This window comes from Larus michahellis, chromosome 2 (assembly GCF_964199755.1).
Source record: "Larus michahellis chromosome 2, bLarMic1.1, whole genome shotgun sequence".
Classification (NCBI taxonomy): Eukaryota; Metazoa; Chordata; class Aves; order Charadriiformes; family Laridae; genus Larus; species Larus michahellis.
The window spans coordinates 658,921-680,990 of record NC_133897.1 but is presented as its reverse complement, the minus strand read 5'-3'; the positions used below and the strand labels follow the sequence as shown (position 1 = coordinate 680,990).

Genomic DNA, 22,070 nt, shown 5'->3' with positions numbered 1-22,070 from the left:
TCCCCAAGCAACCAGGGGATAAGTGTCTCCTCTTCTTGATGACTTAAGTACTTCCTCATATTTCGCAAATCCTTCACAGAGAAGGATTTAACGATTATCATAGAATCATTTAGGTTGGAAAAGACCCTCGGGATCGTCGAGCCCAGCCACCGACCCCACTCTACAGAGTTCTCCCCTGCACCACATCCCCCAACACCGCATCTAAACCACTCCTAAACACATTCAGGGATGGCGACTCCACCACCTCCCTGGGCAGCCTGTTCCCATGTCCGACCACTCTTTCCGTAAAGAATTTTTTCCTAATGTCTGGTCTAAACCTCCCCTGCTGCAGCTTGAACCCATTCCCTCTTGTTCTAGCGCTAATTACCTGTGAGAAGAAACCGGCGCCAGCCTCTCTACAACGGCCTTTCAAGGAGTTGTAGAGAGCGATGAGGTCTCCCCTCAGCCTCCTCTTCCTCAAACTAAACAGTCCCAGCTCCTTCAGTCGCTCCTCGTCAGATTTATTCTCCAGGCCCTTCACCAGCTTCGTTGCCCTCCTCTGCGCTCGCTCCAGCACCTCGAGATCTCTCTCGTATTGAGGTGCCCAAAACCGGACACAATACTCCAGGGGTGGCCTCACCAGTGCTGAGTACGGGGGGACAATCCCCTCCCTCCTGCTGCGGGTCCTGCACATCCTGCATTTCAAGGTACTGGAATAGCACCGATGTGCCAGCAGGTCCTATACGGAGCTGGGTTCCAAAGCAGTGGGGAGAGGGGTGGTCTGGGGGCCAAGGTGTCCAGAAAGACAGAGGCACCACAGTAGTAACCCCCATCAGCAGGGACAGTTTCCTTGGCAAGGGTGGCCGCAGCCTTCGGGGACACTGCGCTGATCCAGGGACAGGCTGAGCGAGTGACTTTAAAGGAAAGCCCGTGGGCAGGAAGGTGACAGAGAACGCGTCTCTGCTCCCAGAGGGGCAGGATCCCCGTGTGAAGGCACAGGAGGGATGTGGGAAGGGGCGCGCGTACAGGGATGTCCCGGAGGGGATCTTCTGGGCTGTACATTCCTACCCTGACATCGCCATCCAGGTAAGTCCTAAAATAACTGGAAAAGGAAGAAGATGCGTCAAAGTATTTTGCCTTAAACAAGCTGGTTAAAGCAGTGGTACGTAGCAGCCTGCCACGTGCTAGGAAAGATCTTTTTGGACCCAATGCACGAGCCTTGTTATCTCTGCATCTGAGTCCCCCTCCTGCGTTGACACTGCCCAAGAAGGACCCTCTCCGTCTTCATCAGAGGAACCCTCTGCTGTCTGCCATGAGCTGGTCTTTGTCGTAAGAAGCAGGGGAAGGAGCCGATCTCCTTTTCTGCTTCCCGGTCACCGGGGCACCTGGTACCGGCTCTGCTGCAGTTTGAAGAGCAGGTTGGGGGGAGCCTGGGCAGTGGTTTGCGTCTGTGCCGGCTGGGAATTGGCCCATGGGATCTGAGCAGCAGCAATGCACGTCACGCCATACCCCCTCCGGCTCCCATGTTTAACACAAACCCACCCCTGCAACGTATTCAGGAGAAGCAGCAACACAATCACGATCTTCGGAAAGCAGCGTTCGTTTTCTAAAGAGCCCAGAAGGTTTCCATCCCCTGGCTCTTTGGCATAAGCATGGAAGGGCAAGATAAGCCTTCCCCGGGTGAAACCAAAAGCGTAATCGGCAACAGAATCCATCACGTGATGCCCAAAATATGCAGGTACAGCCGTTATCCAAGTCACCGTATCATACACCGGGATGCCAACCCGTACAAAAACAGCCCCTTGCAACCACCGCATACGAACACAAAGAGCCAGAAAACCACGCAACGTATTCAGTAAGTTCGGCAACGTCGTGCCTATTAACGTCAAAGGAAGCTCTCTAAGGGCACGATCCAACATTCCGCGGAGGAACAACATTCCCTGGGCAAGCTGGAAGCTCACGCCCCACATCGGGCGCAAATAAACCTGTCACGGTTTGGGTCAGGTTGGCCAATGACAAGCCCACAGACGCTCTCCCCCACCTCTCGCTCCAAGGACAGAAGAAGAAGACAGAGAAAGAGATTTATGAGTTTATAAAAAACTAAGCTACTTTAATGAAAAACTGATAATAAAACCAAAGAGGAAAAAATGAAATAGATGCAATAGATATAAACATATACAAAACCATATCAAGCTCCCAGGGAGATGTTACCGGCTGGCACTGGGGAAGTTCTAGAGGGGACTCAGTGACGAGTAGGAAAGGGATTCTAGTTCTACCTTCAAGAACACACGGATCGGGATCAAAGGTAGATGAACTGACAGGGTCCCCCTCAGCTGTCAGGCACTGAAGAGAGAAAGCCACTGAAAAAGCAGACAGCGAAGAAGAAGCCCAGACCCTTTGCTCCCTCAGCTTTTATACTGAGCATGGCAGCTGGGCTGGGACACTGCATTGGTCAGTTTTGTTCACCAACCCGTCCCCTCCTCCCCACAGGTGTGACCCCTCCATGGGGTAAACAACCCAGGCACAGAATCACAGGATCGTAGGGTTGGCAGGGCCCTCTGGAGCCCATCCCGTCCCACCCCTGGCCAGAGCAGGGTCACCCACAGCAGGTGGCACAGGGACGCGTCCAGGCGGGGTTGGGATGTCTCCAGAGACGGAGACTCCCCCACCTCTCTGGGCAGCCTGTGCCAGGGCTCTGCCACCCTCAGGGCAAAGAAGTTCCTCCTCGTGTTGAGGTGGAACTTCCCATGGTCAAGTTTGTGCCCGTTACCCCTTGTCCTGTCCCCGGGCACCACTGAGAAGAGCCTGGCCCCATCCTCCTGACACCCCCCCTTTCAGTATTTGTCAGCGTTGATAAGATCCCCCTCAGCCGTCTTTTTTCCAGCCTGAAAAGCCCCAGATCCCTCAGCCTTTCTCCATCAGAGAGGTGTTCCAGCCCCTCAGCATCTCAGTGGCCCTTTGCTGTCCCCTCTCCAGCAGTTCCCTGGCCTGTGGCAATCAGCTGCCCCTAATTGCCACAGTAACGAGTATAAGCAGGAGCCTCTCGCGGAGCAGAAGATGACTCTGCTCCACCCCGAACCAGGACGCTCCCCATCGCTCCCTCTCCCTCACTCCAGCCAGGCAGGTCTCTCCCCTGCTGACAGTATTTTACGGTCACATGAACATCTGTTTTTGTCTTGACCAGTTAACACAGCTTTCTCTCCCAGTTTGTTAAACAAACCCATTCTCAAAGGCACACAAGGAAATCCGTTTTATGTTGACCTAAGCTGTCCTCCCACCCATTAACTGCAGGTAGCGGTGGACAAATTAGTGACTGACGTGCTCTCAAGAAGCAAAATTTTAGTCCTGAGTGAAGCTTATTGAATAGTTCGTATTCTCCTGGTCTTGGTCTCCTGCATTCCCGCCTCTGCTGTGTGCTGGTGGGACGCAGTATCTGCAACAGCGTCAGACACAAAGCAGTTGAGGCACTCGACTCTCTGGGAATGCAGAGAATTAATCATAGAATCATAGAATGTGTTGGGTCGGAAGGGACCTCTAAAGGCCATCTAGTCCTTTAAAGCAGGGACATCTTCAACTAGATCAGGTCGCTCAGAGCCTCGTCCAGCCTGGCCTTGAATGTCTCCAGGGATGGGGCCTCCACCCCCTCTCTGGGCAACCTGGGCCAGTGTCTCACCACCCTCGGTGTAAAGAATTCATGTGCAGTTCTTAAGAGCCTTGGCTAGGGTCCTCAAAAGGAATGGGGTTTTGATGTTACAGCATTTGCTCGATTGATGACGAGGTCTGGCAGCAGCAATACTCCTGCAGCAGGAGACATGCAGCGTTTCAGACTGTCGCGGTTTGACCCCAGCCGGCAGCTAGAACCACGCAGCCACTCACGCAGTTCTCCCCCAGTGGGATGGGGAGGAGAATTGGAAGACTAAAAGTGAGGAAAAACTCGTGGGTAGAGATAAAGACAGTTTAATCATAGAATCATAGAATCATAGGGTTGGAAGGGACCTCTGGAGATCATCTAGTCCCACCCCCTGCCGGAGCAGGTAGAGAAAAAGCCACGGATAGAAGCAAAGCAAAACAGGGAATTAATTCCCTGCTTCCCCTCGTCAGGCGGGTGTTCAGCCACGTCCAGGAAAGCAGGGCTCCACCGCGCGTAACGGTTACTTGGGAAGGCAAACTCCACGACTCCGAATGTCCCCGCTTTCCTTCTTCTTCTTCCCATTTTGTACGCTGAGCGTGACGTCATACGGCATGGAATATTCCTCCGGTCATTTGCGGTCAGCTGTCCTGGCTGTGTCTCCTCCCACGTTCCCGCGCACCCCCAGCCCGCTCGCTGGCGGGGTGGTGTGAGGAGCAGAAAAGGCCCCGATTGCTTGGGGACAACCCAAACCACCAGTGCGCTATCACGCTATTCCCATCCCAAATCCCAAACACAGCACTACGCCACTACATGTAGGGTGTGGGTGCTCCCCCCAACCCCAGTGGCCGTGTGGGTGCCCCCCCCAAACAGCTGTGGGCATGTTGGTGCCTTTCCGTGCCTTCCTCAGTGGTGGTGCGCGGGCCCCCCCCCCCCCAGCTGTGGGATGCAGGTGCCTTCCTGCAGTGACGCAGGTGTTCCCCCCATAACCCCAGCTGTGGAGATGGGGGTGCTCCCCCCCCATACCCTCAACTGCGGGCATGTGTGTGCACCCACCCCCCCACACCCACCCCCCCAACACCAGCGATTTAGGGACCCGCCACACCCAGCTGTGGGGATGTGGCTGCCCCCTCCAGCTGTGGGACGTGGGTGCTCCCCCGCCCAGTGCAGGGATGCGGGTGCCACCCAGACGACCCACTCAGGGGGATGAGGTGTCTCAACCCCCCCCACCCACAGGTACGTGGGTGCCCTGCCCTGCCGGGAGAGGGAGAGGGTGGCCGTGCCTAGGACCCGCCTGGCCCTGGGTCCCTCTCTGCGGGGATGCGGGACACCTGGCTGCGCCCCTGGGCCATCCCTGAGCACGTCTGGCACCCCCGGGCACCCCAGGTGGCCTTAAACACTCAGGGGGGGCAACTGAAAGATGCGGCACTTCTCTGGTGCCTGCGATGGCAGGTCCCTTGTCACCGCGACGGCAGGTCCCCGCCGCCACCTCTCGGAATTTATTAATAATGGCACCCAATCCAGGCGGGAAACAGGGTGGGGGGGATACTTGCCCCACGTTTTTTTTTTTTTGCCTCCCTTTTCTCCTTCTGGCCGGGCACAACAGCTTTGGAGAATTTGGGATATTCGATACCGGGGCGGGCGGGCAGGAATCTCCGCCGGGGAGCAGCTGTTCACTAATCGGGTTTTGTGTATTCCTCTATCAGTATTATTGATGTTCCTCTGCTTTTCCCTTTGCTGTTCTGCTAAACTCAGGCCACGAGTTTCGCCTTTTTCTTCCAACTCTCCCCCGATCCCGCCGATGGCAGGTGGGGAGGTGAAAGAAAGAGCACGTGGTTATTTATTGCTGGCTGGGGCTAAACCGCGATACTCGCAGTAACGCGCCGGCCCACGCCGCTTGCGCGGTTCTTCCCAAAAGCTGTTTTACAGGTGTGAACACTGCTTTAAGAAGTGTAAGACAAAATGCTTATTATTTAACTAACGCCAGTGCAGGCGTTTGATGGAGGTGGCTCCCAGCCGTGGCTGCTGCGCATCCTCAAACGCGCGTGATGCTCCGCGCCGGTCTCTGCTCCCCGCAGCAGGCAAGCTCCCGGGCACCGCTTTCCTCCTCAGGACAAACCCGAAGCCGTTCCTTCCCGCGCACCCTCCTGCAAAAGGCAGATGCTGAACCCGGGGCGGGGGGGTTGCCTTTCGGACGCCCAGCGCTCACCCTCCGTCTGCACCCGCTCCCGAGAAGGCCCGTGGTCACGGGCGGCCCGGCCGGCAGGCGGCTGGGTGCCAGGGCGAGGTGGAGGTGGCAACAACAGCCCGAGCAGGAGGGACGAGGGGTGCTGCAGCTCCCACCTCAGACTCTCAGCGTCCACGGAGAGGGGCGGCGAGCCAGGACGAGCTGCGGGCCCCGGCACAGGAGTTTCAGGGGTGCCGGGCGGCGGAGGCGGTCGCAGGCTGGGGGTGCTGGGGGTGCACTGGTGAGCCACCATGGTGCCTTCATCCCGAAACTGCTTCTCACAGGTGTCACAGTGGAAGGGCTGGGCCTCCGCCTGTCCCCCCGGCTGCGGCCGGACCCCCTCCTCCTGCTGGCCACACTCTAGCGCTGCCGGCGGTCCCTGGTGCTTCTGCTGGTGGCGACTCAGGCCGTTCTTCCAGACATAGGTCTTGCCACACTCGCTGCACTTGTAGGGCTTGTGACCGGTGTGGATGCGCTGGTGGACGGTGAAGGCGCTCCTGTGCTTGAAGGCCTTGGGGCAGTGGGTGCAGGCAAAGGGGCGCTCCCCGGTGTGGACCCGCTGGTGGATGGTGAGGATCTGCTTGTCCCTGAAGGCCTTGGGGCAGTGGGGGCAGGCGAAGGGGCGCTCCCCGAGGTGGATGCGTTGGTGGATGGTGAGGGCCTGCTTCTGCTTGAACGTCTTGGGGCAGTGGGCGCAGAGGAAGGGGCGCTCCCCGTTGTGCACCCGCTGGTGGACAGTGAGGGCCTGCTTCTGCTTGAAGGCCTTGGGGCAGTGGGCGCAGGCGAAGGGGCGCTCCCCGGTGTGGACCCGCTGGTGGACGGTGAGGGCCTGCTTCTGCTTGAAGGCCTTGGGGCAGGAGGGGCAGGCATATGGGCGCTCTACGCTGTGGACCAGCTGGTGGACTCTGAGGGTCTTCTTCTTCTTGAAGGCCATGGGGCAGTGGGCGCAGGTGAAGGGGCGCTCCCCGCTGTGAACCCGCTGGTGGATGGTGAGGGTCCTCTTGTCCTTGAAGGCCTTGGGGCAGTTGGCGCAGGCAAAGGGGTGCTCCCCAGTATGGACCCACTGGTGGATGGTGAGGGACTTCTTGTCCTTGAAGGCCTTGGGGCAGTGGGGGCAGGCGAAGGGGCACTCGACGGTGTGGACACGCTGGTGGACAGTGAGGGTCTTTTTGTCCTTGAAGGCCTTGGGGCAGCGGTCACAGGCGAAGGGGCGCTCCTCGGTGTGGACCAGCTGGTGGGTGGTGAGGGCCGTCTTATCCTTGAAGGCCTTGGGGCAGCGGGGGCAGGCAAATGGACGCTCCCCGGTGTGGACCCGCTGGTGGACGGTGAGGGCCTGCTTGCGCCTAAAGGCCTTGGGGCAGCGGTCACAGCGGAAGGGGCGCTCCCCGGTGTGGCCACGCTCATGGATGGTGAGGATCTGCTTGTCCCCAAAGGCCATGGGGCAGCGGGTGCAGGCAAATGGGAGTTCCCTGGTGTGGACCCACTGGTGGCTGACCAGGTGGTACTTCTGCCTGAAGCGGTGGCCGCAGTGGCTGCAGGTGAAGGGCTTCTCGCCGGTGTGCACACGCCGATGGATCAGCAGGCGATCCCTCTGAGCGAAGCACTTGCCACAGTCAACACAGCTGAAGGGCTTCTCCCCACCGTGCACCTTCTGGTGGGACACCAGGAACTGCTTCAGCCGAAAGTGGCGGCCGCACTGCCGGCAGGAGAAGGGCCGTGCCGCCGTGTGCGACTGCTGGTGATTCTTCAGGTCCTGCATCTTGCCGAAGCTCTTCCCACACTTGGCGCAGGCGTGGGGTCTCTTGGGGGCTGGTGGGCTGTGGAGTGGCCGAGCCGGCAGTACCTTGGCTGGGAGGCCCCCGGACTGTCTTCCACCCCGCTCAGGCATCCCCGGGAGCAGGGTGGTGGGGTCTGGCAGCCCCCCGGGGACCTCCCCATCCTCCCTCCGCATCGGGACGTCACCGTCTGCTGGGGAGGAGAGGTCGGGGTCACTGCCGGGGATGGCATGGACACATGGGACCCCTCCCCACGGGCAGTGGCACGCGCAGCCCAGCAGCCCCCCACCCTCCCTGGGGCACGGAGCAGCCGGGGCCAAGGGGATGGTGCTGCCGGAACCCCCCAAGCTCCCACGCAGCCGCCTGGTACCCACCTGGCTCAGGGCTGCGGTGCCTCCGCCGCGCCCCAGGGCACTCTGGCACACACGGCGTCTCTTCTCGCTCCATCTTGCAGATGATCTCCGGCTTGACGGCGCACCAGCCTGTGCGGGCAAGAGAGAGAAGCACCCTCTCCCGCACTGCCGGCACAGCGGCACCGGCTCCCCCTGCCCACAGGCCCAGCATCTGCCCCCGCTCCGCTCCTCTCTCCTCACCCTGCCCGCACACGCCTTCGCACCCCCCTGCCCTGCGCCTCCAACGCCATCGTCAGCTTTATTCTACTCCGCTCTCTGCCATTCCTCTCCGCTCTCCTCAACACCACTCCAGCCCACTCTCTCTCCCAGCACCGCTCTCCACAGGAGGCTGCCGGGCAGGGGAAAACCTGCAATCCCAACCGCTCGGGCAGCGCTCGGGCAGCAACAGCAACAGCAACAGCTGGCCTTTGGCTTTCAAGGGCTCCAGCTCAGCTCGAGAGGGCGATTCCAGCTCCAGCCCAGCCCGGCGGCACCGCACACAGTCCTCACCCAGCCAGGCCACCGCCTGGTAGTTCTCCAGCATCACCTCCCGGTAGAGCCGCCGCTGCCAGCCCGCCAGCTCGGCCCACTCCTCGGGGCAGAAGTAGATGGCCACGTCCTCGAACGTCACCGACATCTGCGGCAAGAAGCTGCAAGGCACGGCACCGTGACACCAGGCTTGGCCCGAGGCGCAGCGAGGACGGACGCTCCCTGCCAAGCACAGCGTTTGCAGGAAGAAATGAGGGGCAGAACTTCACTCACCTGCCAGCCGCTGCCTGCCCTTCCAGCCACAGCCTCCCACCCCCCCGGGAAAAGGACCCCCCAAAGAGCGTCCCCCACAGTGGCACCCGGCTCGGTGCAAAGGGGAGAAATAGCAAGGGAAATAGGATTTCTGGAAGTTCCTGACAGCACAGAAATCGGCCTGCAGTCCCCAAGAAGAGCAGCGGGACGATGCGCGGGGCTGCCCCGGGGGGGTCTCAGTACCTGGCCCGGGCTGAGCCGAGCCCTTCCCAGCGCCGGTGTCGGCAGGGCCGGATCCGGGGGGTGCGGGCGGTGGGACACGGAGCAGCGCGTCCGTGTTGGCACAGGGGCCCCGCGGGGAGACGGGGAAAGGCCGGGCGGCGGCGAGCACCGGGCACCGGGGGGGCACCAGGGAGACGGGGGGGAGCCGCACCCGGGAAGCGCCGGGCTCCGGGGCGGGGGGTCCGTCGGGGCTGCGGGGCGGCCGGCGGAGGGCAGAGGCCGTCGGGGCCGGGGTCCCCTCCCGGGGTCCCAGCCGGGGGACCCCGCGGCAGCCGCCGCCCCCCGCCCCTACCTGCGCCGCCGGCACGGAGAGAGGCGGCCCCGGCAGCCGCCCGCCGCCTCAGCCCGGGAGGGCCGCCCGCCGCCGGGGCAGCACGGGAGGTGTAGTCCTGCCGCTCGGCCCCGCTCGGCCCCGCTCGGCTCGGCTCGGCTCGGCTCGGCCCGGTTCGGCTCGGCTCGGCTCGGCTCGGCTCGGCTCGGCTCGGCCCGGTTCGGCTCGGCTCGGCTCGGCTCGGCCCCGCTCGGCTCGGCTCGGCTCGGCTCGGCCCGGTTCGGCTCGGCTCGGCCCCGCTCGGCCCCGCTCGGCTCGGCTCGGCTCGGCTCGGCTCGGCTCGGCCCGGTTCGGCTCGGCTCGGCTCGGCTCGGCTCGGCTCGGCCCGGTTCGGCTCGGCTCGGCTCGGCTCGGCCCCGCTCGGCTCGGCTCGGCTCGGCTCGGCCCGGTTCGGCTCGGCTCGGCCCCGCTCGGCTCGGCTCGGCTCGGCTCGGCTCGGCTCGGCCCGGTTCGGCTCGGCTCGGCTCGGCTCGGCTCGGCCCGGTTCGGCTCGGCTCGGCCCCGCTCGGCTCGGCTCGGCTCGGCTCGGCTCGGCACGGGGGGGCGGGCGCCCCCCGCCGCCCTCCCGCGGGGCTGCGGGTGCTCCCCTCACACCCCAAACCCCGCAGAGGCGGGTGCCCCCCCCCGCGCCCCAAAGGCTGGGAGGGGGGTTCCTCCCGTGCCCCCCCCGGCTGTGGGATGCGGGTGCCCCCCTCGCCCCCCCGCTGCAAGGCTGCGGGTGCTCCCCCCCCCCGATGACCCCACCCGCGGGGATGCGGGTGCCGCCAGACACCGGTGATCAACGGGGTCAAGATGCTAAACGGAATCAGCGCTACTCGCCCGACTCAAGTTTTCTCTAAGCTTTACAAATGCCGACCCAAAAGGTGCGGTTCACTCACTAAATAAGACGCGGGCTCCCAGCCTGCAGCAGTTCGTAGACTCACAGAACCATGGAATTGTTTTGGTTGGGAGAGACGTTTTAGACCACGGAGTCCAACCGTTAGCCCAGCCCTGCCGAGCCCACCACCACCCCACGTCCCTCGGCACCGCGTCTGCCCGGCTTTTGAATCCCCCCAGGGATGGCGACTCCACCACCGCCCTGGGCAGCCTCTTCCAACGCTTGACGACCCTTTCCGGGAAGAAATTTTTCCCCATATCCATCCTAAACCTCCCCTGGCGCAACTTGAGGCCGTTTCCCCTTGTCCCATGGCCTGTTCCTTGGGAGAAGAGCCCGACCCCCCCTGGCTACCCCCTCCTTTCAGGGAGCTGTGGAGAGCGAGAAGGTCTCCCCTCAGCCTCCTCTTCTCCAGGCTGAACACCCCCAGCTCCCTCCGCCGCTCCTCACCAGACTCCTGCTCCAGACCCCTCACCAGCTCCGGTGCCCTTCTCCGGACACGCTCCACGTGTCTTTCTTGGCGTGAGGGGCCCAAATCTGGACACAGCCCTCGAGGTGGGGCCTCACCAGTGCCCAGGACAGGGGGACCATCACTGCCCCACTCCTGCTGGCCACACAATTCCCAGTACAAACCAGGATGCTGGTGGCCTTCTTGGCCACCTGGGCACGCTGCTGGCTCATATTCAGCCACTGTCGACCAACACGCCCAGGTCCTTTTCCACCGGGCAGCTCTCCAGCCACTCTGCCCCCAGCCTGGAGCGTCCATGGGGTTGTTGTGACCCAAGAGCAGGACCCGGCACTTGTCCCTGTTGACCCTCACACCGTTGGCCTCGGCCCATTGATCCAGTCTGTCCAGATCCCTCGTTAGAGCCTTCCTACCCTCCAGCAGTGTTGTCTACAACACCTACAACACCTACAACACCTACCGCCCAGCCTGGTGTTGTCTACAAACTGACTGAGGCTGCACTCGATCCCCTGCCCGGGTCGTTGATAGAGATGTTAAAGAGAACTGGCCCCGACGCCGAGCCCTGGGGAACACCGCTGTAACTGGCCACCAACTGGATCGAGCTCCGTTCCCCACCGCTCTCTGGGCACGGCTCCCCAGCCAGTTTTTTACCCAGCGAAGAGCGCTCCTGTCCAAGCCACGAGCAGCCAGGTTCTCCAGGAGAATGCTGTGGGAAACGGTGTCAAAGCCTTCACTAAAGTCCAGGTAAACAACATCCACAGCCTTTCCCTCGCCCACGGAGGGGGTAACCGTAGAAGGAGATCAGGTTTGTCAAGCAGGACCTGCCTTTCACGAACCCATGCTGACTGGGCCTGATCACCTGGTCGCCCCATACGCGATGCGTGAGGACACTCAAGGTGACCTGCTCCATAACCTTCCCCTGCGCTGAGGTCAGGCTGAGGGGCCTGGAATTCCCCAGGTCCTCCCTGTGGCCCTTCTTGTAGATGGGCGTCACACTTGCTAACCTCCAGTCAACTGGGACCTCCCCGGTGAGCCAGGGCTGCTGAGAAGTGACGGGAAGCGGCTCGGTGACCGCTTGGCGAATTTCCGTGGGGCAGGTCCAGACCCGGGGTGAAGGTCCCCAGCTGCAGACCTGCTGCTCCCAGGAGGACCAACTCCACTTGCCCTCCGGTGGGGCTCCATTTATGACCTCGTGGAATCTGGTCTCTGGTCACGTTTGTCCTCATTGGCAGAGGGGCCTTTACTTCCTTCTCCTTGGTGCCGTGTGGGTTGGGTGGCCCAAACCCCAAACTGCAACTTCTAGGTTTTGGAGTGGTTTTGGTGCTATCCGGGGGGGTTGCACCTGCCACAACCCCCACCCACAGGGATGCGGGTGCCCTGGTGTCTTTGGGCGGCAGCGCTGGGGGTAACTCCTCTGGGGGGTGAGGGGGGGGGCGCTGCATGCAGGACTGGGGGGCGCTGTCTGTGCTGGGGACCACCAGCGCCAGGACCACGACTCAGCTGTCCCCGCTTCCCCCATTCCTTGCCGGCGGAGCGGCATCCTCGGAGGCTGGCGACGGCCCCTCGGGGTCGGCCACGCAAGCGTGGTCCTGGGGGGGGCCGCACTCTGCTCCCCGTCCCCGCAGGCTGGCGATGGCCCCGGGGGATAATGGCCCGGCTGTGGCTGGGACAGAGTCCAGTTCCTCCTCGGCAGCTGGGACGGGGCCGCGTTTCGGGTTTGTGCTGCAAACGGCGTCCATCACCCCGGGACGTGTTCGTTATCGGCCAGCAGCGCTCGCACAGCGCCAAGGGCTCTTCTGCTCCTCAGCCCTGCCGCCAGCGAGCAGCCTGGGGGGCACAAGGAGCTGGGGGGGACGCAGCCGGGACAGCTGAGCCCCTCGACCAAGGGATATCCCAGAGCACGGGGCGTCGTGCGCAGCCACAAAACTGGGGGGGAGAAGGGGGGGGGCAGCCGCTGGGGACTGGCTGGGCATCGGTCGGTTGGTGGTGAGCAACTGTTTTCATCTCTGTCGCGGCTGGGGCCGGAGTGGCCACTAAATGAAGGACAGACGCTCCCTTTTGATCTCTCTCTCCCTTCCCAGAAGAGAAGGGAGAGAAAATAAGGGAGGGAGACTGATGGGTTGAAAAAGAAAACTAAAGCTACTTTAATGGAACATTAATAATAAGAAGAAAAGGGAATAATATTAAAAAGAAGAAAATAATGAAATATATACAATATATACGTACCAGTATCAAGCTCCCGGGATGTCGATCGCGTCACCGGCAGGCACTGGGGAAGTCCCAGAATGGACCCAGTGATGGACAGGAGCTGGATTCCAGATCTGGAGTCAGGAATGCACGGATCGGGATCAAAGGCAGCGGAACAGACAGAGTCCTCCCGGGACGCCAGCCGTGAAAGAAAGAGGCCGATCCTTTCGTCCCTCAGCTTTTGTAGTGAGCGTGATGCGGGTGGGCTGGAATACCCCGTGGGGCAGTTTGGGGTCACCTGCCCCGTCTGCTCCTCCCCGCAGGTGCGACCCCTCTGCGCTTCTCCGCTGCCGACCCTCAGCCGTGGCACATAACAGCGAGCTGACCTTGGTTGTTATAGCAATAAGTATAAGCAAGAGCCTCTCCGCATACCATTCCTTGGTATTCACTGTAAACACCAGGCCTTATCAGTGCTAGCGCAGAAACTGCCTGAAAAACATGCGATTAATTTCAGAAACAGCCGTGAGTTAGAGGAGACTTATCTGAAAAGTAAAATTACCGAAAGGAAAATTGGTTCTGTTTTACCTCAAACCAGGACAATGTGCATCAATTTATTTTCTTGGATTTTATTTTCCTCTCGCTGTTTTTTTTTTTTTCTTTATCTTTTCCTTACAATTTTATTTTCATAATTATTATTTCTTTTTAATTATTAAACTCTATTTATCTCAACCCACGAGTTTCTTTCTCACTTTTACCCTTCCGATTCCCCCCGTCCCTCTGGGAGGGCAGCGAGTCGGGGGCCGGGTGCTGCTTCGTTGCCGGACGGGGTTAAACCACGACAGACACTAAAGCATGAAGAGGCAGCAGATGAGCAAAGGAGGGTCCGTACGCCAGACCCCACGGCACGACAACCCGCACAGCTCTCGGGGACAGCGTGGTGCCGGCAGCGTGGCCAGCGGTGCCAACCCGGCCTGTTTCCAGCCGAGCTCTGGCACCTCGGGTGGTGTGGGAGCGCGGAGCCCCCGTGTCCCGGAGGAAGCTTCCACGGCAGAGGTGCTGGGCCCAAACCGGAGACGATGGTGGGCTTTGGCCCGCAGCGTGGTGGGATCCTTCCCCGGCAGCTGGCTGGCTGGGGGCTGCCCCACGGAGCTGCGTCTGCCGGGGAGCGGAGCTGCTGTGCATTGGGGAAACTTCTTGCAGGCGCTGGTGCCTCTCCCAGGCGCTAGGCAGGAGCTGAAGCATTTCTTTTACGCTCTCCTTTCTTTGCATCCCCGTTGCAGGGTCTCAGCCCGCTCCCCTGTGCCTGCCCGGGCTCTGCAGCCCTGCCGGCGGCTGCTCCTGCTGTACGGCCGCTCTCCCGTGTGCCAGCCCGTATCGGCTGCGGCTCGGCCTCGCCGTGCTCCAGCGCTGAGGAGCGGGGCCAGGACAAGAGGTAACGGGCACAAACTTGACCATGGGAAGTTCCACCTCAACACGAGGAGGAACTTCTTTGCCCTGAGGGTGGCAGAGCCCTGGCACAGGCTGCCCAGAGAGGTGGGGGAGTCTCTGTCTCTGGAGACATCCCAACCCCGCCTGGACGCGTCCCTGTGCCACCTGCTGTGGGTGACCCTGCTCTGGCGGGGGGTGGGACGGGATGGGCTCCAGAGGGCCCTTCCAACCCCATGATTCTGTGATTCCATGATCTCCCGGGCCAGGGGCCGGCCCTGCCTCCCGCCTCATTTGAAGTCCCTGCTGTCCCGGCAGCTGGCAGAGCCCCGCTCCCCGCCGGCGCTGCCGGCAGAGGGTGGCCGTGCCCAGGGCCCTGGGTTCCTCTCCTGGAGGATGCAGGGCACCTGCCTGTGCCCCCGTGCCATCCCTGGGCAGCTCTGTCACCCCCAGGGCAGCCCACGTGGCATTGAAAACCCAGGCGAGGGCAACTGAGCGGTGCAGCTGCTCCCCCCGTGACTGCAATTACAGCCCCCCAGCGACTGCGGTGGCGGCTCCGTGGGAACTGGTACATAAGAGGTTAAAAATGCTCGTGTCCCCTTATCTCTTGGGTGAACCTCGTCGTTGGTGGAGATCCTCAAGGTCGAAGCAGAAGGAGGGAGTCCTGACAGTCCTGTTTAGCCAAAACACTGCAGGAACAAGCAGATAAACGCTTTCAGCACAGAACGAACGTTGAACTGTCTCAGACAAAGCCCTTTGCGGGACTCCAAAACCGACAAATATCAAAACTTACTCATAACGCCACAAGCTCCACTCACGGGGACGTGGGTGCCCCCCGTGCCCCCACGCACAGGGATGTGGGTGCCCTGCGCTGCTGGGACAGGGAGAGGGTGGTCGTGCCGAGGACCCGTCTGGCCCTGGGTCCGTTTCCAGGAGAACGTGGGGCACCTGCTTGTACCCCCGTGCCACCCCTGAGTAGCACCGACACCCTCACGCGCCCCAAGTGGCATTAAACACCCAGGCGCGGGCAACTGAACGGTGGCAGCTCCCCAGTGACTGCGGTGGCTCCCCAGGCACCCGCGTGCAAACACCTACTCGTGGGTGTCCGGGTCACCCTCCAGCCCCATCAGGCGACACAACGGCACCTTCGCTCCCCGCTGTCCCGGTCCCAGCGGGGATGGGGTTAATTTTCCCAAGGAGCTGGGCCGGGACACGGCTGGGTTGGCTGACCCGAACTAGCCACAGGGGTGTGGGGTGGGTGGCCGCGCTTACACTGGCGGGGAGGGGGGCGGGAATGGCAGCCCAGGAGCCGCCTGGCCTTGGGGCTCGGTGGGTGAGTGGGGGTCCGTTAGTGCGCTCGGGGGTCCGTTAGTGTGCTCGTGCTCCGTGTGTTCCCTGAACGCTGTTTATCAGGGAGAGGTATCGGGGTTGTCATTTTGCTGTCCTGTGTAACGTCGATGTACGACGCGATAACAGCGCTGTTCAGGCAGTTACGTGGGTGTTTGTATGCGGCATCGCCGTCCTGTGCGCGCCTGGGAAGCCACCTCTCGGGATTTATTAACGATCGCACCCAATCTAGGTGGGAAACAGGGGGCGATGCTTTCCCCAGATCTTTCGCCTCCCTTTCCTCCTCCGGGCCAGGTACAACGGCTTTTCAGAACTTTGTTTGTCCTTGGGGTGCTCAAACCAGCACGATCCCCCTGCTGTGTCTCCTGAATGGGCTTCGGGTCTTGTTTGGGGTTACACAACTATTTAAGACCACCATCCAGAGCTGTGCCCCGAGGCTGGATCGTCAGGGGCGGCACGGCACGAGGGACAGCATGGGCAGGGATCCAGGGAACTCCTCACTCCCGGTGCTCTGGGACTTCACCCCCGAACAACGGCACGACTCTGATAAAATGGTGGAATATTTGAAAGGGAAAGGCCGTGGCTGTTCCGGAGAGGCACAGCTCACCGCCCCGGGGGGGCCCTGGCCAATATTTACCAAACGCTGCTCGACATTGTGCGGCACCCCCAGGGGAAAGAGAGGGAAAACAGACCAAACCAGCCTGCGGCTATTGCAACCCCCGCGACAGCCACTGTGGCTACTGCAACCCCCCCGACAGACACTGCGGCTACTGCAACCCCCCTGACAGACACTGCGGCTACTGCAACCCCCCTGACAGCCACTGCGGCTACTGCAACCCCCGCGACAGCCACTGCGGCTACTGCAACCCCCGCGACAGCCACTGCGGCTACTGCAACCCCCGCGATAGACACTGCGGCTACTGCAACCCCCGCGACAGACACTGCGGCTACTGCAACCCCCCCGACAGCCACTGTGGCTACTGCAACCCCCACAACAGCCACTGTGGCTACTGCAACCCCCCCGACAGCCACTGCGGCTACTGCAACCCCCGCGACAGCCACTGCGGCTACTGCAACCCCCGCGATAGACACTGCGGCTACTGCAACCCCCGCGACAGACACTGCGGCTACTGCAACCCCCCCGACAGCCACTGCGGCTACTGCAACCCCCCCGACAGCCACTGCGGCTACTGCAACCCCCGCAACAAACACTGCGGCTACTGCAACCCCCGCGACAGACACTGTGGCTACTGCAACCCCTGTGACAGACAATGCGGCTACTGCAACCCCTGCAACAAACCCTGTGGCTACTGCAACCCCCCCGACAGACACTGCAGCTACTGCAACCCCCCCGACAGACACTGCGGCTACTGCAACCCCCCCGACAGCCACTGCGGCTACTGCAACCCCCGCAACAAACACTGCGGCTACTGCAACCCCCGCGACAGACACTGCGGCTACTGCAACCCCTGCAACAAACCCTGTGGCTACTGCAACCCCCCCGACAGACACTGCGGCTACTGCAACCCCCGCGACAGCCACTGCGGCTACTGCAACCCCCACGACAAACACTGCGGCTACTGCAACCCCTGCGACAGCCACTGCGGCTACTGCAACCCCCGCGACAGCCACTGCGGCTACTGCAACCCCCGCGATAGACACTGCGGCTACTGCAACCCCCCCGACAGCCACTGTGGCTACTGCAACCCCCCCGACAGCCACTGTGGCTACTGCAACTCCCCCGACAGACACTGCGGCTACTGCAACCCCTGCGACAGACACTGCGGCTACTGCAACCCCCGCGACAGACACTGCGGCTACTGCAACCCACACGACAGACACTGCGGCTACTGCAACTCCTGCAACAGCCACTGCGGCTACTGCAACCCCCCCGACAGACACTGCGGCTACTGCAACCCACACGACAGACACTGCGGCTACTGCAACCCCCCCGACAGACACTGCGGCTACTGCAACCCACACGACAGACACTGCGGCTACTGCAACCCACACGACAGACACTGTGGCTACTGCAACCCCCCCGACAGACACTGCGGCTACTGCAACCCCCCCGACAGACACTGCGGCTACTGCAACCCACACGACAGACACTGCGGCTACTGCAACCCCCCCAACAGCCACTGTGGCTACTGCAACCCCCGCGACAGACACTGTGGCTACTGCAACCCCTGTGACAGACACTGCGGCTACTGCAACCCCCCCGACAGACACTGCGGCTACTGCAACCCACACGACAGACACTGCGGCTACTGCAACCCCCCCAACAGCCACTGTGGCTACTGCAACCCCTGCGACAGACACTGCGGCTACTGCAACCCCTGTGACAGACACTGTGGCTACTGCAACCCCCCCGACAGCCACTGCGGCTACTGCAACCCCTGTGACAGCCACTGCGGCTACTGCAACCCCCCCAACAGCCACTGCGGCTACTGCAACCCCTGTGACAGCCACTGCGGCTACTGCAACCCCCGCGACAGCCACTGCGGCTACTGCAACCCCCGCGATAGACACTGCGGCTACTGCAACCCCCCCGACAGCCACTGTGGCTACTGCAACTCCCCCGACAGACACTGCGGCTACTGCAACCCCTGCGACAGACACTGCGGCTACTGCAACCCCCCCAACAGCCACTGCGGCTACTGCAACCCCTGCGACAGCCACTGCGGCTACTGCAACCCCCCCAACAGCCACTGCGGCTACTGCAACCCCTGCGACAGACACTGTGGCTACTGCAACCCCCGCGACAGCCACTGCGGCTACTGCAACCCCCGCGACAGCCACTGTGGCTACTGCAACCCCCACGACAAACACTGCGGCTACTGCAACCCCTGCGACAGACACTGCGGCTACTGCAACCCCCGCGACAGACACTGCGGCTACTGCAACCCCCCCGACAGACACTGCGGCTACTGCAACCCCCCCAACAGCCACTGCGGCTACTGCAACCCCTGCGACAGCCACTGCGGCTACTGCAACCCCCCCGACAGCCACTGCGGCTACTGCAACCCCCCCGACAGCCACTGCGGCTACTGCAACCCCTGCGACAGCCACTGCGGCTACTGCAACCGCCGCGACAGACACTGCGGCTACTGCAACCCCCGCGACAGCCACTGCGGCTACTGCAACCCCTGCGACAGCCACTGCGGCTACTGCAACCCCCCCAACAGACACTGCGGCTACTGCAACCCCTGCGACAGACACTGCGGCTACTGCAACCCCTGCGACAGCCACTGCGGCTACTGCAACCCCCGCGACAGACACTGCGGCTACTGCAACCCCCCCAACAGCCAATGCGGCTACTGCAACCCCTGTGACAGCCACTGCGGCTACTGCAGCCCCCGCGACAGACACTGCGGCTACTGCAACCCCCGCGACAGCCGGTGCGGCTACTGCAACCCCCCCGACAGACACTGCGGCTACTGCAACCCCCCCGACAGCCACTGCGGCTACTGCAACCCCTGCGACAGCCACTGCGGCTACTGCAACCCCCGCGACAGCCACTGCGGCTACTGCAACCCCCGCGACAGACACTGCAGCTACTGCAACCCCTGTGACAGACAATGCGGCTACTGCAACCCCTGCAACAAACCCTGTGGCTACTGCAACCCCCCCGACAGACACTGCGGCTACTGCAACACCTGCGACAGCCACTGCGGCTACTGCAACCCCCCCGACAGCCACTGCGGCTACTGCAACCCCCGCAACAAACACTGCGGCTACTGCAACCCCCGCGACAGCCACTGCGGCTACTGCAACCCCTGCAACAAACCCTGTGGCTACTGCAACCCCCCCGACAGCCACTGCGGCTACTGCAACCCCTGCGACAGCCACTGCGGCTACTGCAACCCCCGCGACAGCCACTGCGGCTACTGCAACCCCCCCGACAGCCACTGTGGCTACTGCAACCCCCCCGACAGCCACTGTGGCTACTGCAACTCCCCCGACAGACACTGCGGCTACTGCAACCCCTGCGACAGACACTGCGGCTACTGCAACCCACACGACAGACACTGCGGCTACTGCAACCCCCCCGACAGCCACTGTGGCTACTGCAACTCCCCCGACAGACACTGCGGCTACTGCAACCCCCGCGACAGACACTGCGGCTACTGCAACCCACACGACAGACACTGTGGCTACTGCAACCCACACGACAGACACTGTGGCTACTGCAACCCCTGCGACAGACACTGCGGCTACTGCAACCCCTGCGACAGACACTGCGGCTACTGCAACCCCTGCGACAGACACTGCGGCTACTGCAACCCCCCCGACAGCCACTGCGGCTACTGCAACCCCTGTGACAGACACTGCGGCTACTGCAACCCCCCCGACAGCCACTGTGGCTGAACCAGGGGACCAGCCCACGCCGGTGTCAGTCCCCCCTGTACAGAAGCAGAAACACCCCAAGGAATCAGTTCCCTCAGGGAGGGGTGACGATGAGCCAAGGGCCACCATGGGGACAGGAGGAAGAGGCAGAACCAGAGGTCATCACCCGATCCCTCTCCCTGAGCGAGCCGCGGGAGAGGCAGAAAGATTTCAGCCACCATCCGGGTGATCACATTGTCCCCCGGCTGCTCCGACGCCGGGATAACGGGGCCAGTAGCCTGGAATTCGAGGGCAGGGAAGCCAGGCAGCTGGGACCCCTGCCTAGGGAAGGGGGCATTGACAAGGCGACTGGGGAAAGGACACAAGCCCTCAGCCTCTGGAGGCCACTGCTGTCAGGGGCGAGTGAAAGGTGCCCCTTCAGTGAAGATCACGCACACAGGCACAGACTGGTTTGGGTGGGAAGGGACCTTACAGCCCCCCCAGTGCCACCCCTGCCCTGGGCAGGGACACCTCCCACCAGCCCAGGTTGCTCCAAGCCCCGTCCAACCTGGCCTTGAACCCCTCCAGGGATGGGGCAGCCACAGCTTCTCTGGGCAACCTGGGCCAGGGGCTCACCCCCCTCACAGCCAACAATTTCTGCCTCACATCTCATCTCAGTCTCCCCTCTGTCAGTGCAAAACCCTTCCCCCTCGTCCCATGGCTCCCCTCCCTGCTCCAGAGTCCCTCCCCAGCTTTCCTGGAGCCCCTTGAGGGACTGGAAGGGGCTGGAAGGTCTCCGCGGAGCCTTCTCTTCTCCAGGCTGAACCCCCCCAGCTCTCCCAGCCTGTTGTACGTCGTCCAAGCAAGTGGGCCACAATGGAGAGAGGTATCCGGGGGGGAACCCCCTGCTCGTGCCAGACCGGGGACGCACGGCAGAGCAGCGGGGACTGCGCCGTGTCCCCCACGCACGTCTCAAGCCGGAGCCCCTGTCAGGGCAGGGCACGGCGCCGCGACACCATGCTGGGCCCGAGGCGCAGCAAGGACGGATGGTCCCTGCCAAGCCCAGGATTTTGACAAATGAATCAGGGGCAGAACTTCACTTACCTGCCAGCCGCTGCGTGCCCTGCCACCCACAGCCTCAAACACCGCTGGGAAAAGGACCCCCCCACAGAGCATCGCTCTCCTGCTTTAGCCCCTGACGGCAACTAAGCCCCACGCGGCCGCTCGCTCCGCACTCCCCTGGTGTGATGGGAGAGGGAATGGGAAGGGTTAAAGTAAGAAAACTCACGGGTTGAGACAAAGACAGTTTCCCAGGTAAAGCAAAAGCCAGGCAGGCAAAAAACAAGGAATTCGCTCACTGCTTCCCGTCACAGGCGGGTGTTCAGCCATCCCCTGGATGGCCGGGCTCCGTCACGTGTAACGGTGACTTGGGAAGACAAAAGCCATCATGCCGAACGTCCCCTTCCCCCTTCCTTCTTCTTCCCCCAGCTTTATGTACTTTACGACGCCATACGGCACGGAATACGCCTTTGGTCATTTGGGGTCAGCTGTCCCGGCTGTGTCCCCTCCCAACGGCTTGCGTCCCCCCAGCCTGCTCGCTGGCGGGGCGGCGGGAGGAGCGGGAAAGGCCTTGACTCCCTTTGATCACTGCTCAGCGGTAATCATCCCTGTGTTACCAACGTTGTTTCCAGCAGAAATCCCAAATACAGCCCCATGCTCGCCACTACGAAGAAAAGAAACTCTACCCCAGCCCAAACCAAGACATTCTCCACCGCTTTTTCCCATGCCGTTCACGTCAGGCTCAGGTCCCGCACTACCCAGTACCTCCTCATGAAGATATCACCGCCCTAGTCCACGGCCCACCCCTGTAGAGTGTCCGCGAACGCCCACGGAGTTCATCTGGTGCGTGGCTTTGGCCTCCCTCTGTTCTGGGCCACCCAGGGCAGGAGAGGTGGGGTGCTGCGAGGAGTCGCTGGGCGCCGAAGCCAGCTCAGGTGGGGTCACTGCTGCGCCGGCACCGCTTTGTGGGAGGCTTCTCCTCCACCCGTGCGGGTGGTTCCTGCGACAGCGATCCCTACACCACGCCA

The 22,070-nt window shown here is 62.2% G+C and overlaps 1 protein-coding gene across 8 annotated transcripts; it reads right to left on the bottom strand.

Annotated features, from left to right (window-relative positions):
• Nucleotides 1–3,920: 3,920 nt before the first annotated feature.
• Nucleotides 3,921–21,957, bottom strand: LOC141738502 (uncharacterized). Of its 8 annotated transcripts, XM_074573756.1 has the most exons (6): nt 21,808–21,957; nt 12,922–13,371; nt 8,512–8,712; nt 7,984–8,091; nt 5,951–7,799; nt 4,700–5,754 (listed from the first exon to the last, which is right to left on the bottom strand). In XM_074573756.1, exons 3-6 carry the CDS (start codon nt 8,636–8,638, stop codon nt 5,643–5,645), a joined length of 2,196 nt encoding a protein of 731 aa, XP_074429857.1. In that variant the 5' UTR covers nt 8,639–8,712; nt 12,922–13,371; nt 21,808–21,957; the 3' UTR covers nt 4,700–5,642. The 8 variants fall into 8 exon arrangements, with proteins under 8 accessions (XP_074429861.1, XP_074429854.1, XP_074429858.1 ...); XM_074573755.1 differs by lacking the exon at nt 21,808–21,957 and having other exon boundaries at nt 12,922–14,687; XM_074573754.1 differs by lacking the exon at nt 21,808–21,957 and having other exon boundaries at nt 5,951–7,802; nt 12,922–13,055.
• Between the last annotated feature and the right edge of the window lie 113 nt (nt 21,958–22,070).